The sequence below is a fragment of the Podarcis vaucheri genome, assembly GCF_965113315.1.
Source record: "Podarcis vaucheri genome assembly, chromosome: 8".
In the NCBI taxonomy this organism is placed as follows: Eukaryota; Metazoa; Chordata; class Lepidosauria; order Squamata; family Lacertidae; genus Podarcis; species Podarcis vaucheri.
The window spans coordinates 8,934,925-8,949,212 of NC_138766.1; the positions used below are offsets into that span (position 1 = coordinate 8,934,925).

At 44.1% G+C, this 14,288-nt stretch overlaps 1 protein-coding gene across 1 annotated transcript; it reads left to right on the forward strand.

The window, feature by feature from the left end:
- Positions 1 to 420: 420 nt before the first annotated feature.
- LOC309538782 (snaclec coagulation factor IX-binding protein subunit A-like) lies at positions 421 to 13,443 on the forward strand. Its single transcript, XM_082234684.1, has 6 exons — positions 421 to 528; positions 1,800 to 1,885; positions 3,758 to 3,984; positions 6,561 to 6,698; positions 11,119 to 11,254; positions 13,074 to 13,443. The coding sequence occupies exons 2-6, from the start codon at positions 1,825 to 1,827 to the stop codon at positions 13,154 to 13,156; spliced, it is 645 nt and encodes a 214-aa protein (XP_082090810.1). The 5' UTR covers positions 421 to 528; positions 1,800 to 1,824; the 3' UTR covers positions 13,157 to 13,443.
- Positions 13,444 to 14,288: the final 845 nt, after the last annotated feature.

The window sequence follows — 14,288 nt, forward strand, 5'->3', positions numbered from 1 at the left end:
GATTAGATTGCCCCTGGCAGACCTTCCAACCATAGCTGTCAACTTTCAGATTTGAAAATAAGGGACCAGCAGCCTCACCTGTCCCGGGGAGAGTCTACGGGATATCTAACAATCCGGGATAGCAGCGGGAAGCAGCGGGAAACGGCGCTGGAATAAGGGAATTTCCCACAAAAAAAGGGAAGGTTGACAGCTATGCTTCCAGCTCTGCCATTCTATGATTCTATGTGCCCTACATTGGTTGGTCTATTCTCTGTGTTCATACTCCATGGATGAATAAGATTCAAGTATGTGTTTGTGAAAGGTGTTAGGGATCGTCACTTAAACTAACAGTGGTGTCAAAGACAAGCCCCCACCCTCCTTTGCTTAAGGAGGAGAGTATATATAAAAATAAAGACATGCACTATTAGCCTTCTTGTGCAAAGGAAAAAGCTCCAGTCATCCAAACATTGGATAAATACTACTTAAAGTGGCTGCTGCTCATTACTAGTGTTAAAAGAAGGGAAGAAAAGGGAGCAATCTACAAAACAGGTATTTCTCTAAATAGACATTTCATTAAAATGCATATATTTATTTCAAACATGTGAAATAACTTCCAAGGTGGCATACAAATATTCCTCTTTATGGCGTCACCACCCATATCAAGGAATGGAGGAGAGATTTGATTCAGGTCTCCTTTGAATTCAAATCTATTAAATCTGAACTTTCCAAAACAATATGAAAAGTGAATCGCAGCTATCCTTCACAATTCATAGCTATGTCATGCAACTCACAACCAGTGTTTACATAAGTGCAAATGTTAAGGGAGAGAGCACTTAAACATGCATTTACTGGTGAAAACAATGTAATAACTAATATTAAATAATATTATGTTAGGATAAATTGCTTGCGAAAATTTGTACGTTTGTCGAAACGGTGTTTATTAGGATAAATTTGTAATAAAAGGCTGATGAAGTTCTGCAAAGGTTGTTGTTTTCTAAATCGCTAATTGCTGCAAAATCTGGAGAACTGCATTTAAGATTTGCAAAATGAGAGAGGACAAAAACTTTAGAAAAGAATGGGAAAAATTTGTAAGTTACTTATGAGACCACTGTAAGCAGATGGAAACAAACGTAGGATGTTGATTTCACTTGTAGTGTAAAAATTACCATGAATAATATGGTTTGATATAAAAATTGGAGTATGGATGAATATGTAGTGGTAGATGTTTAAAATGAGACACCATGGAGGAGATGGGGGGGAAGTCCTGAGATCCAGAGAATCTCTTTATATAGATACGTTTTTTATTCTCTGTTTGTATTTGTAAAACTAATAAAAATGATTTAAAAAAAAAAGATTTGCAAAGTGAGAAACTGAGAAAACCAAAATTGACAGGTCCTTCCATCTCTACCCACATCCCACAGATCTCCTATGTAACAGAAGATACGACATGGCATATTTAGTGCTCCAATCACTGAACATGTTCTGCACCTTTGTGCATTCCCTCTCCTGCTCCCTCTCTCTCTCACACACACACAGTGATGGATCAGGAATCCATTTTTTATCTGCTTTATCATCAGGCTTTAGGCGAGACTGCCACTTTACTGAAAATTTCGCTCACAATCTTGCAGTTTGGGAAATTCAGGTCATGTCTGAGTTGCACGTGTCTTCTCAATTAATCAACTAATTAACGTAAATTAATTTGAGAGATTCAAATGGTCTGAGTTCAATTTCAGGTACCTGTTAAAGTGGAAGAAGATGGGAATTTTGATCTTCATACATGAAAACAGGTGTTCACGCAAGCAGTCTTTCCTTCACTGTAGGTGAAAGTTCTGCTACCAACGGGCAATGAAGCCACATTCAGTTTTGATGCTCTACCTAGGAGTGCTGCTTCTCCCTGTATCTGAAGGTGAGATTAAAGTGCCTCGTGATCTTGATGTGAACTCATCTCCTGACACATCACATTGACTTTTTACTATATTCCCGCAGTGGTATAACTAGATACTTTTAGAACGTGGACTAAGTGGTTTGATTTGCACAGCCCTTTTAGACAAAATCTTTGCCCGGACATGCTCCTGTGTTAACAGAAGGTTATTGGCTGATAACCTGGGAAAGGGGCAGGAAGTGGACTCATCCTTTCGTCTTCCCTGGAGCCCAGCAAGCAGCGGGGAAGCTACGTCTGCAGTTGAGACAGAGGCCAGAGCTGTAGGATTCCCAGGGAATGATGAAGGAACCATGTTCCTCCCCAATGGAGGAAGCAGGGTCTACTGGGGTAGGCTGAACTGTGAAACTATGCTTACGACCCACTTCTGCATATGTAAATGAATGAAAAGTACAGTGGTACCTCGCAAGACGAATGCCTCGCAAGACAAAAAACTCGCTAGATGAAAGGTTTTTCCGTTTTCGATTTGCCTCGCAAGACGAATTTCACCTATGGGCTTGCTTCGCAAGACGAAAACGTCTCGCGACTTTGTTTCCTTTGTCTAAAAACAAAGACATGTTTTGTTTATAAAGTTAATTTATTTTCCCTTCAGTTTTTGAACTGCTCTTTACAGTATGTGTGACTTTAAAGAGCAGTTAATAAACTGTTGTTGTACCAAATTTGGCTTTGTTTGGACTTTTTTTGACCATAGGAACGCATTAATTGATTTTCAATGCATTCCTATGGGATTTCGTGATTCGCAAGACGAAAAATTCGCTAGACGACAAAACTTGCGGAACGAATTAATTTCGTCTTGCGGGGCACCACTGTACTACAAAAGGAGACAGAACTGTAGGATGTTGCGCCCAAAAATTCCTCACTGCTCTGGCAGTGAGTGAGGTTTGGGGTTATGCCTCGGTAAGTGGCTGTAATGATGAAATACTTGGATTGACTGGATGCTGACTGGATACAAGCAGCCTCTAAGGAAAATTTTGCATTGACCTCAATATTGTTCCAGGCCACCCAAATCTCTGCCAAGCAGTAGCAGGATTCCGGGTGTCTTGGCACTTAACCAGGGTTCGTGTTTCCTTGGGGGTAAATGAGGCAAGGCAGAGAACCTGTACCTTTAAGAATGATGGTTTACTCACACACCTGAGTTTACAGAGAGAGTTCAAAGCATTTACATCTCCAGAACGGCTTGTCTTTTCCAGCAGCACAGCATTGGATTCACAGGCGTCTTAAGCGCCATGCCCCTGTCTCTCTGTCACAGCCTGCTCCAGCCAGCCATCATAGTTGCTTCCCAGCAGTCCCCATGTGACGTTCTACCCAATTTCTCCCTTCTCCTTCTCAGCAGCACTTGCACAAAACAGCGTTTCCACTTCCAGTATCCCCCAGCCCCAGGCGCCCTGGTAACACCTGTTTCTCAGGCCCACTGTAAGACACCTTTTCTTCCTGTTGCTTACATCCAGCCAAGGGCAATCCTACCCCAAAAGCTCTAATCAGCCTTTTGCTTCTTCAGTGATCCATCCCCAGCAAGTCATTGCCAGGCTGCTAAATTCATGAGTTTGAGTTAGCTCAAATTCTAACACTTAACTGAATGTAGAGCTTATGGGGGATCTACCACCCCCCCAAAAAAAAATCTCATTTAGGAAGACAATATATAGGAATACTATAGTATTAACCTGTTGTTAATGTGTCTGCTTTGCAAGGAATAAAACCTGACTGAGCCATTTTGAAAGTGCTTCAGAGGAGTAGACTTGCCAACTCTTCAATTTCCACCCTATTTACGGTCTTCATCTTTTCTTTAAAAATGATTGGGGGTGTTTCTCATGGGGTGTCTGATTTTGTGCTTTTTTCCAGGCAATGGGCTTCTGGAGGTCAAGTCCCGTGAACGCCGGTTCTTGCTGGGAAACGTTTTTGATTGGAACAAGCCTCCTTCCGGGGACAATGAGGTCCCAGTATCCCGTGACTCCTCTGTGGTCAAGCCAGAATTGTTTTGCCAAGGTGGCTGCCTTGATGGCTGGATAAGTTACCTGGGCCAGTGCTACATGTTTGTTCAGAAACGAGAGACGTGGGAAGAAGCTGAGGTAGGAGCATCTTCAAAATGAAGATTTTCTTGGGGGCTCATCTTTAATAAATAATAATAATAAATTTTATTTATATCCCACCCTCCCTGGCCGAAGCCGGGCTCAGGGCGGCTAACAAGAATAAAATAATACAACATTCTAAAATCATTTCATTATAAAATTAATTCAAATCAAATTGATGGCAACCATTGGGCTAGAGTTCTGTGAAGATTGCCAAAGAGGGAGTCAGGCTGTGCCCTGGCCAAAGGTGGAACAGCTCTGTCTTGCAGGCCCTGCGGAAAGATGTCAAGTCCCGCAGGGCCCTAGTCTCTTGTGACAGAGCGTTCCACCAGATCGGAGCCACAGCCGAAAAAGCCCTGGCTCTAGTTGAGGCCAGCCTAACCTCTCTGTGGCCTGGGACCTTCAAGATGTTTTTGTTTGAAGACCATAAGTTCCTCTGTGGGACATACCAGGAGAGGCGGTCCCGTAGGTACGGGGTTCCTAGGCTGTGTAGGGCTTTAAAGGTTAAAACCAGCACCTTAAACCTGATCGTTTCCTTCCTTGCTTAGACTTTGTGCTGCATAAAACTCCTGCTGCCTGCAAGTCCCTGTTATGCTCCTCCCTTCCTAGGTTGCAGAAAAGAAGCAAGTCTCTACTTTGTTTTGTTCTTCAAGCATTTTTACAAAAAATACACATGAAAAAGGGAAAGGGGGCTGTGGCGTTCGAGTTAATTTTAAGTAGCACCCAGGACCAGTGGCGTAGCGTGGGGGGTGCCAGGGGTGCCGGCCGCACCGGGCGCAACATTGGGGGGGCGCGTTTGGCCGGTCCTTCGCAAGACGAAAGTCCATAGGGAAATCTCCGGGACAGCGGGGAAGCGCAGGCTGCTCCGAAGCCTGGCGGTGGGGCGGAGAGACCTTCTCCCCGCGCCAGCCTTCGGATGGCTGTCCTGAAGACTTGTGGTGGGAGCAGTGGCTTAGCGTGGGGGGTGCACCTGGCGCAACATCTGGGGGGGGGCGCGGAAGAGACTCGAGTGCTAAAATCCACGGGTTAGGGGGCGCAAATTACTTGCCTTGCCCCGGGTGCTGAGAACCCACGCTACGCCACTGCCCAGGACCTGCTGTGGGGTGTAAATGTTCTTGAATCAACTGGAAAGAGTCGCCATGGTGCTACTAAATTCAGAGCGTATGTGATTATTAAAACATGCAAAACAGTCATATCTAACTTAAAAAGAGGATGCTTCTCAGAAATTAACCAGGATTTACCTTGGTGAACACCTCTCTTCAGATCTTATGCATCTTCATTGGCTTTCAGTTTGTACCTAGGTAAAATTTAAGGCTTTGGTTTTTACCTTTAAAGCCACAAATGGTTTGGGACCAGGTTATCTTAGGACTGTATTCTCCCGTATGGACCTGCCTGTGGCGTTTGACAGAGCCCCCGGTCGTTCCACGGACTATTGACCCTGCACCACCACCGCTTATCTCTTCCACTGCCACCAACCAGGTTTCCCCGGTAATACATTCAGACTCTGTCAGGTTGTAACGTATTAACAAAGATTCCAGTTTATTGTGAACGCAAACAAGTTTTAAATACTTTGAAACACTGTAATCCAATTCACTCTCTCTGTCTCCCCTCTGTCTCTAACTCACTCGGACTCCTATGCTTCCCACCCACAAGAAAACAGCCAAACTAACTGCCAAAACCCCTGTGTTGAGCCTTAAACACAGTTAGGCTCCACCCCCGGGCTTTCTTATTGGTCAGCTTATTAACCCTTTCTCTCTCCCCAGTACGACATCTCCATAATGAGTGGGCAAACGCCACAGGGGCAGTCCTTCCCCCCTGCCAAAGCATCTTTCTTTCCCAGAGTCCAGAGGCAAAACACTCTGAGGAAAAGAAGATGGTGGCCATGACTGTCGGGAGCTTCAGTTTGCAGCAGTGTACCTGCGGGTGGCGCTGTGGGTTAAACCACAGAGCCTAGGACTTGCCGATCAGAAGGTCGGCGGTTTGAATCCCCATGACGTGGTGATCTCCCGTTGCTTGGTCCCTGCTCCTGCCAACCTAGCAGTTCGAAAGCACATCAAAGTGCAAGTAGATAAATAGGTACCACGCCAGTGGGAAGGTAAATGGAATTTCCGTGCGCTGCTCTGGTTCGCCAGAAGCGGCTTAGTCATGCTGGCCACATGACCTGGAAGCTGTACGCCGGCTCCCTCGGCCAATAAAGTGAGATGAGCACCGCAACCCCAGAGTCGGCCACGACTGGACCTAATCTTTACCTTATCTGCTTAGTAAAAAGGAAAGGAGACACAAAGGAAAGATTATGCAGTGACTGCTGCTGACGGGGTGCTGTCATCCACCCCACCCTTCATGTCAGGCCCTGGACCTGTGCCCCCTAATGGTACCATTGGGTGGCATAAAAGTGGCCCACTCAGTCTCCTGTAAGGGGTCGTTTGTGTTTCTGTGACTCACTGCTTCCATATTATTTCGCCCCTGTTGCATAAAATGGTGGTCATTTGCACAGAAATCCTCGTGCTGATTCTGCATTTCCTGAGGCATTTTCTCACCTTCTTCAGTTGCCTTCCCATTTCCAATTTACTTTCCAGAGAACTTGCCAGCGCAAAGTCCCAGGTGGACATCTGACTAGCGTCTCAAGTGCAGAACACAATGACTTCCTTGTAAGTCTGGCGACTTACCACGGACAACAGACGGCCCAGTTCTGGACAGGAGGAAGCCACAAAAAGGCAAGTCCAACTAGCAGAACACTAAAAATGGTAGCTCCACACCTCTCTGAAGAGAAGAAAAAATACAGTGGTACCTCTGGTTAAGAAGTTTAATTCGTTCTGGAGGTCCGTTCTTAACCTGAAACTGTTCTTAACCTGAAGCACCACTTTAGCTAATGGGGCCTCCTGCTGCCGCCGCGCTGCCACCACGTGATTTCTGTTCTCATCCTGAAGCAAAGTTCTTTTTTTTTAATATAATTTTTATTAAAAATTTTCATTATATCAATTCCAACAGCAAACAAATTTTCACAAATTTCAGTTTTTGGACTTCCATCAGCTTCTCTGTCAAACATCCATATTTTCCCATTTTTACACATTTTCTAAGTTTAATATTGCATTTTAATATTACTTTTTCAATCCTCTTTCTGTTTAACAAATATTCCTCTACCTTTCACAAAGCCTCTTTAAATCCCACTAGCGTTGTTTGTTCATCACATGTACTTTTCAGATATTCAGTAAATTTTTCCCAGTCCTCGATGAACTTGTGTTCCCGGTGATATCTAATCTTCCCAGTTAGTTTGTCCAGTTCAGCATAGTCCATAAGTTTCATTCTCCATTCTTCAAGTGTCGGTCTGAAGCAAAGTTCTTAACCTGAAGCACTATTTCTCGGTTAGCAAAGTCTGTAACCTGAAGTGTCTGTAACCTGAAGCGTCTGTAACCCAAGGTACCACTGTATACGGCACAGTTGCATTACCAAAGCAAAACATGGCACTTAAATGTTTTGCAGATACAATTTTTACCATTCTAACTCCTCTACCCAGAACTCTTCCCAGTGCTATAAGCCTGAGGGCTCGTTCACACTTCTGCTGCTCCCATGCTTTCTAAACACAGGTTCAAGCGGTTTTGCCTTTGCACTCTTTAGTGATAAATTGGAACAAACAGCAACCCACAGAAAAGCTAGTTGCTGTTTGCTCTGATTCAGTGCTCATCTAAACCACAGGTTTCCCAAGGGAAAGCAGTTGGGCAAACGAAAGTGTGGCTAATTAAGAAAGAGCTGTCAATCCTTTCCATGTTCTGATTGATCTCTAGGTTCATCACCCCTGTTCTATAGGTGGTTCCCCTTCAAAATGAGGGGCAGGACGATCCAAATTTGGGCACAGACACAGTGTGCACACCACACATTTCCTTGCCAAGTCATTCCCCCCCCTCCCTATACCACAGGCCAGGTGTGGGGCAGGTAAAGAGCTGACTCAGCCTGAAATATACTCAGAGTCGAGTGTGAAATTCATGCTCTTTATTCAGCTGGTAGGAGCAATGAATGAAACTTCCCCCAAAACGTCTAGCTATATATATATTATTTACACAATTGGCCCCACGTGATTGGCTAATTCTGGGCTGCTTCTGCAGGCCAATCAGGTTGCTGATTCACTTCATTCAAGAGCCTGATTGGCTGCTCCTGCAGGCCAATCAGGTCGCTGATTCACTTACACCTGGAGCTGGATTGGGTGGCTCCTGCGGACCAATCAGACTGCTGCATTCTGGATCCTATTGTTCCAGGATTCAGCTCAGGAAATAACACAGCCCAAGTAGGACAAAGTACAATCCAAGGGATGCGGGTGGTGCTGTGGGTTAAACCACAGAGCCTAGGAATTCCTGATCAGAAGGTCGGCGGTTCGAATCCCCGTGACGGGGTGAGCTCCTGTTGCTCGGTCCCTGCTCCTGCCAACCTAGCAGTTCGAAAGCACGTCAATGTGCAAGTAGATAAATAGGTACCGATTCGGCGGGAAGGTAAACGGCATTTTCGTGCGCTGCTCTGGTTCGCCAGAAGCAGCTTTGTCATGCTGGCCACATGACCCGGAAGTTGTACACCGGCTCCCTCGGCCAATAAAGTGAGATGAACGCCGCAACCCCAGAGTCGACCACGACTGGACCTAATGGTCAGGGGTCCCTTTACCTTTACCTTTACAATCCAAGGCTGCTGGGTCTTGCGGAGCCCTTTGCTGAGCACTCTGCGAGACACAGCAACCAACCGATCGCTGCTGCTTTGCAGCCTGTGCCTCTGCCTTTGCAATCCAATTTCAAATCATGTGGACAAAAATTACCACATGGTGTAACAGTGACCAGGAGTGAAACTGGGCTTTATTTCACCAGGGTCAAAGAGGCAGTTTGGCACACACACACACACACACACACACACAGCCCACACACATTTGCATACACATGCAAAGGGACTGGAAACCTCAAAGGCACTCCTCTGGAGGCTTCCCCCGGGGCAAAGAAATCTGGCTAGACATCCCCCCCATAGCTGTGGCACTGTAGTGACATCAGGTGATTGACAGGTAGGCAGCCTCACCCTCTTGTCCAGCCCTGCAGCAAGGAAATTATGTGCCCACTGGCGGAGGAAGAGGTGTGCGGGAGGAGTGCATCACCCCCAGCAGTGCAATCCTGGTGGGGCGCCATCACAGCTGTCCCCCCGCCCACGCTGGGCACCATGCCCCTACGGCCAGTGCCAGCCCTTTTCCCGCCTGCTCTCCCCCCCCCCCCGGTGCCCGAGCATGAAGCTCTGCCACTGTATGTGCCAACTCCTCTATGGTCTCCACCCCCATCGTTCTACTCGGACACTGAGGTCCAGCGCTGAGGGCCTTCTGGCGGTTCCCTCACTGCGAGAAGCCAAGTTACAGGGAACCAGGCAGAGGGCCTTCTCGGTAGTGGCGCCCTCCCTGTGGAATGCCCTCCCACCAGATGTCAAAGAGAACAACAACTACCAGACATTTAATAATAATAATAATAATAATAATAATAATAATAATAATAATTTATTATTTATACCCCGCCCATCTGGCTGGGCCTCCCCAGCCACTCTGGGCGGCTTCCATAAAAACCAAAAATACAGTAAAATATCACACGTTAAAAACTTCCCTGAACAGGGCTGCCTTAAGATGTCTTCTGAATGTCAGGTAGTTGTTTATCGCTTTGACATCTGCTGGAAGGGTGTTCCACAGGGCGGGCGCCACTACCAAGAAGGCCCTCTTCCTGGTTCCCTGTAGCTTTGCTTCTCGCAATGAGGGAACCGCCAGAAGGCCCTCGGCGCTGGACCTCAGCGTCCGGGCAGAACGATGGGGGTGGAGACGCTCCTTCAGGTATACTGGACCAAGGCCATTTAGGGCTTTAAAGGTCAACACCAACACTTTGAATTGTGCTCGGAAACATACTGAATTGTGCTTTGAATTGTGAAGAATTAGAAGACATCTGAAGGCAGCCCTGTTTAGGGAAACTTTTAATGTTTGATGTATTATAGTATTTTAATATTTTTTTGGAAGCCGCCCAGAGTGGCTGGGGAAGCCCAGCCAGATGGGCGGGGTATAAATAAATTATTATTATTATTATTATTATTATTATTATTATTATTATTATTATTATTATTATTTATGCAGAATGCAGCTCTGCTTGAGTGTGTGAACCAGGCTTTGAAACATGTTCCCACACTTCAGTGCTCATGTTTTCAGCTAAAGAAATCGCACATTCAGAATTAAAAGTCATAGTTGCCATTAATATTTGACAGAGAAGCCTTTCTAACATGGTTAATAATGGAGCAGAGCTTTAGGTGACATCTAATTAAAAGGTTTTGTTTAGATTCTTGGAATAAGCTGTGCTCACCGAAAAATGTGGAGTGGCAGATTCCATAAAATCTCGATCTGTTTGCAGAGAATCCATCTGATAAATTGCACACCGCACATTATTCATGCCCTTTTAAAGTATGGAAACCCCCACTTCATGCAAGATACTTTTGTGCGCATCCCTTTGGAAACACCACTCACACATTCTGTTTCAAAATAAAAAAATTCCTTCCAGTAGCACCTTAAAGACCAACTAAGTTAGTTCTTGGTATGAGCTTTCGTGTGCATGCACACTTCTTCAGATACACTGAAACAGAAGTTGCCAGATCCTTCTATATATTGCAACTCATTACCAAACTTAAAACCATGGAGAGACCTGGTCTGAACAAAGACATTGGATTCTTATCTCATTATACATGACTAAGCCATTTTTCACCTTCTCACCCCTTGCCTTTTCCTGTAAGACCTATTGCAGTCGTTAAGAGTCGTCAACAGGCTCATCTCAGCTATCTGCCAATCTCCCATTCCCACCACCCTTCTGAGTAATACCCCTCCCCACCTTCTCACTATATAGAAGGATCTGGCAACTTCTGTTTCAGTGTATCTGAAGAAGTGTGCATGCACACGAAAGCTCATACCAAGAACTAACTTAGTTGGTCTTTAAGGTGCTACTGGAAGGATTTTTTTTATTTTGACTATGGCAGACCAACATGGCTACCTATCTGTAACATTCTGTTTCAGTCGTGCTTGAATATGGAAATTCCTAAACAGTTTACCGAGTGGTGTGATGGTCTTCATTCAATTCCTGTTTGGTTATTCTGCAGGGATCTTCGCTGGAATGGACGGATGGCTCCGGGGCAAATTTCCTTCAGCGTCCACTGAGCTCAATTCTTCATGTTTTTGGGGAAGCAATTAACAGTTTTCTGCACAGTCGCATTTGCTTGAAGATAAATCTAGGAGGTACACTGTGATCCACAAATATGATATATGTATTTGTTTAGTTCATCCTAGAAAGCTAGGTTTCCTCCACTTTTCAAAATTCTAAGTATTAAATACTCCTCTGGTCACTTTCCCGGCAATTGATGCTTTAAGCAAAAGTGATATTTAACACTTTACATGTTGGTTGTGTTTTGTTTGCTTTGTGCCATTGAAATGCCATTGGATACAGCAGGCTGATGTTAATTTTAGGACATCATTGAGTGCAATTTGCATCAGAGTTCCACTGCAGAATAGAGTGAACTCCCTAAAAAGGAAATTTAGAGCTGATTCGCTCCCACCCTCCTCAAATTAGGCATTATTTTTATCAAACTAGTTCAAATCAGAGTTAAATGCCCAGCTGAACAACATTGCAGCAGTTGGTTGTCCAGGGATTTCATTTTGGGATAACATCTACATTCATCTTCAGTTTCACTGGTGAAAATTTGGTGGCTGCCATGTCTTGAGAAATTTGGCAAGCGTTAGCAAACCTGTTTTGACTTTCCTTGAAATCACTCAGTATTTTATTTCAGGATGAATATCCATATTCTCCTTAGGTGCAACTCACCTTAGGTGCATTTTCAGTCAAAATTGCTAAGTTTACGTTCAAATGCAAAGTTTACATTCTCCAGGCTCGTATGTTGCTTGGAACTTTTAAAAGTAGTTTGGCAAACCTATTGAGGACATAACTGGTGCTCCAGAAAGGCTTGGAGCACACAACTTCATCGGGGAGAAATTCCAGAAGAGTGGTCATATTACTCTGTTCTTTATGCTGGAGCAAAAGGGCTTTTATGATGGCCATATCATTCTGTGTGTGGTGGAAGTAATTTGAACATACATTTCTTGCCCTGAAAACAAATGCATTTTAGTGTGCCCAAACCACCTCTACCACACTAAAACTGTAACATCTCCGCTCCCCCTATATTAGTAAGGGTACCAGATGCATGTAAAGTGAGTAATGAGCTGCCCAAAGAAAATCACTCACCCATTTTGTGGCAGATGTACAATCTTCTCTTAAGCGTAAAACTCAGACAAAACAATTGATTCTTGTTTGCAGTGAAGGGAGCAGAACACAACCCTCGCTGGCTGATCATTTTGCCTATCATGTGGCTATTTTTCCTCTCTGCTCCCCAGAGGGTATTTTCAAGTTTTAATAAACTGAATGGGTTTAATATAACTTTGTAAGTTTATTAAATTAAGCTTTTGTCTAGTGCTTGCTTCGGCAGCACGTATACTAAAATTGGAACGATACAGAGAAGATTAGCATGGCCCCTGCGCAAGGATGACACGCAAATTCGTGAAGTGTTCCATATTTTTAGTGGGACGCGGGTGGCGCTGTGGGTTAAACCACAGAGCCTGGGGCTTGCCGATCAGAAAGTCGGCAGTTCGAATCCCCACGACGGGGTGAGCTCCCGTTGCTCGGTCCCTGCTCCTGCCAACCTAGCAGTTCAAAAGCACGTCAAAGTGCAAGTAGATAAATAGGTACCTCTCCGGCGGGAAGATAAACAGCGTTTCCGTGTGCTGCTCTGGTTCGCCAGAAGCGGCTTAGTCATGCTGGCCACATGACCCGGAAGCTGTATGCCGGCTCCCTCGGCCAATAAAGCGAGATGAGCGTCAACCCCAGAGTCAGCCACGACTGGACCTAATGGTCAGGGGTCCCTTTACCTTTACCCTTTACCTATATAGACAAGCTTAATTGAATAAACTTACAAGGTGCTTGGCATTTTTGATGAGAAGATAATATTTTTCTAATGAATTCTTGGATTTTATTTTGTTTTTTATTCACTACTTGCTTTTCTTCCAGGCCAGGGTAACTGGGATGGCTCTGATTGCAAAAAGAAGCTACCCTTCATCTGCAGCTACAAACCCAACCTGACACCCCCATAATCGCAACAGAAAAATAATACAACCTCTTCTACTTAACCTGCTTTAACAAACACGGACAAAATCAAGTTTTTTGCTTAAGTGCTACTTGCTAAATGTGGTCCAAATATTGACACATGCCATTATTTAGAGTTGGTACTACTTAAATAAAGTCTGGCTCAATTTGAGTGCTTAACAAGATCTATGTGCTACTTAACCTCCACGGGGATTTGAGGAATATTGATGAGAAACCTTTAATTTAAAAATAATTACAAATCATTCATTAAAACATTACTTATTTCACCATTTAATGGCCTGGCCATACATTTTAAATGCTGAAAACACTCTCCTTAGGCGTGTCAGATAAATCCATGAAGAGTTAATTGAATGCTGTTATTGGGTTTAAAGAAAAAAGAAATGGTTGTAGTTTTAATCATCAGTTCAAAGAAAAGTCACACAAACATGAAAGGATGTGCAAATCCAATGGAAAAATCATGGGTATATCATTGTCCGCACAAAAGATACAGAAATTTGTCAACAGCACTGCTGAATGCAAACTTGTTATTATGGTTATGTATGTTTAATTGCTTTGCATTATACATCACTGTGTCCTGTATAAACAGACAGCTTCCCTTTGTTTTTTTCTTAATTATAACTTGTGTATCATTTGTTAGACATAATAGATATGTCTGCCTATGTGAGGAACAATTCACAAAGATATTCTCCTGAGCAGCAGCCCATGGGAAGAAATAGGGCAAAGCGAGAACACATCTCTTTGTGCAACGATCTTGATGGATATCTGGCAGAGAAGAACATTGCAATGGATTGTGTTTATAGTCAACAAATGACAAAAGCGTTGAAGGGAATTACAAAAAAAAAATATGCTCAGAGGTTATCAGGATTTGGTGGTTATCAATGGTAGATACTTACATGTTTAAAGAATAGACACCTTTACCCTTATGGGCCTTATTGAAGTTAAAAATGAACAAAACACTGGATATGGATGGCATCCACACTGGAGTTCTTAAAGTAATCAAATTTGAAATTGCTAACCTTTTTGGAGAAATATGTAACATGTCCCTAGAATCAGCCTCCATGGTAGAGGACCGAAAAGAAGGTGATTTTTTTTTAAAAGAATTCCAGGAAGGATACGGGA

Excerpts from the sequence above, each read along its gene's own strand:
- LOC309538782 (XM_082234684.1), top strand. The coding sequence starts at position 1,825 with ATGAAGCCACATTCAGTTTTGATGCTCTACCTAGGAGTGCTGCTTCTC. Across the intron at positions 3,985-6,560 it reads AGACGTGGGAAGAAGCTGAG|AGAACTTGCCAGCGCAAAGT; the intron begins GTAGGAGCATCT and ends TTTACTTTCCAG. Across the intron at positions 6,699-11,118 it reads CAGGAGGAAGCCACAAAAAG|GGATCTTCGCTGGAATGGAC; the intron begins GCAAGTCCAACT and ends GTTATTCTGCAG.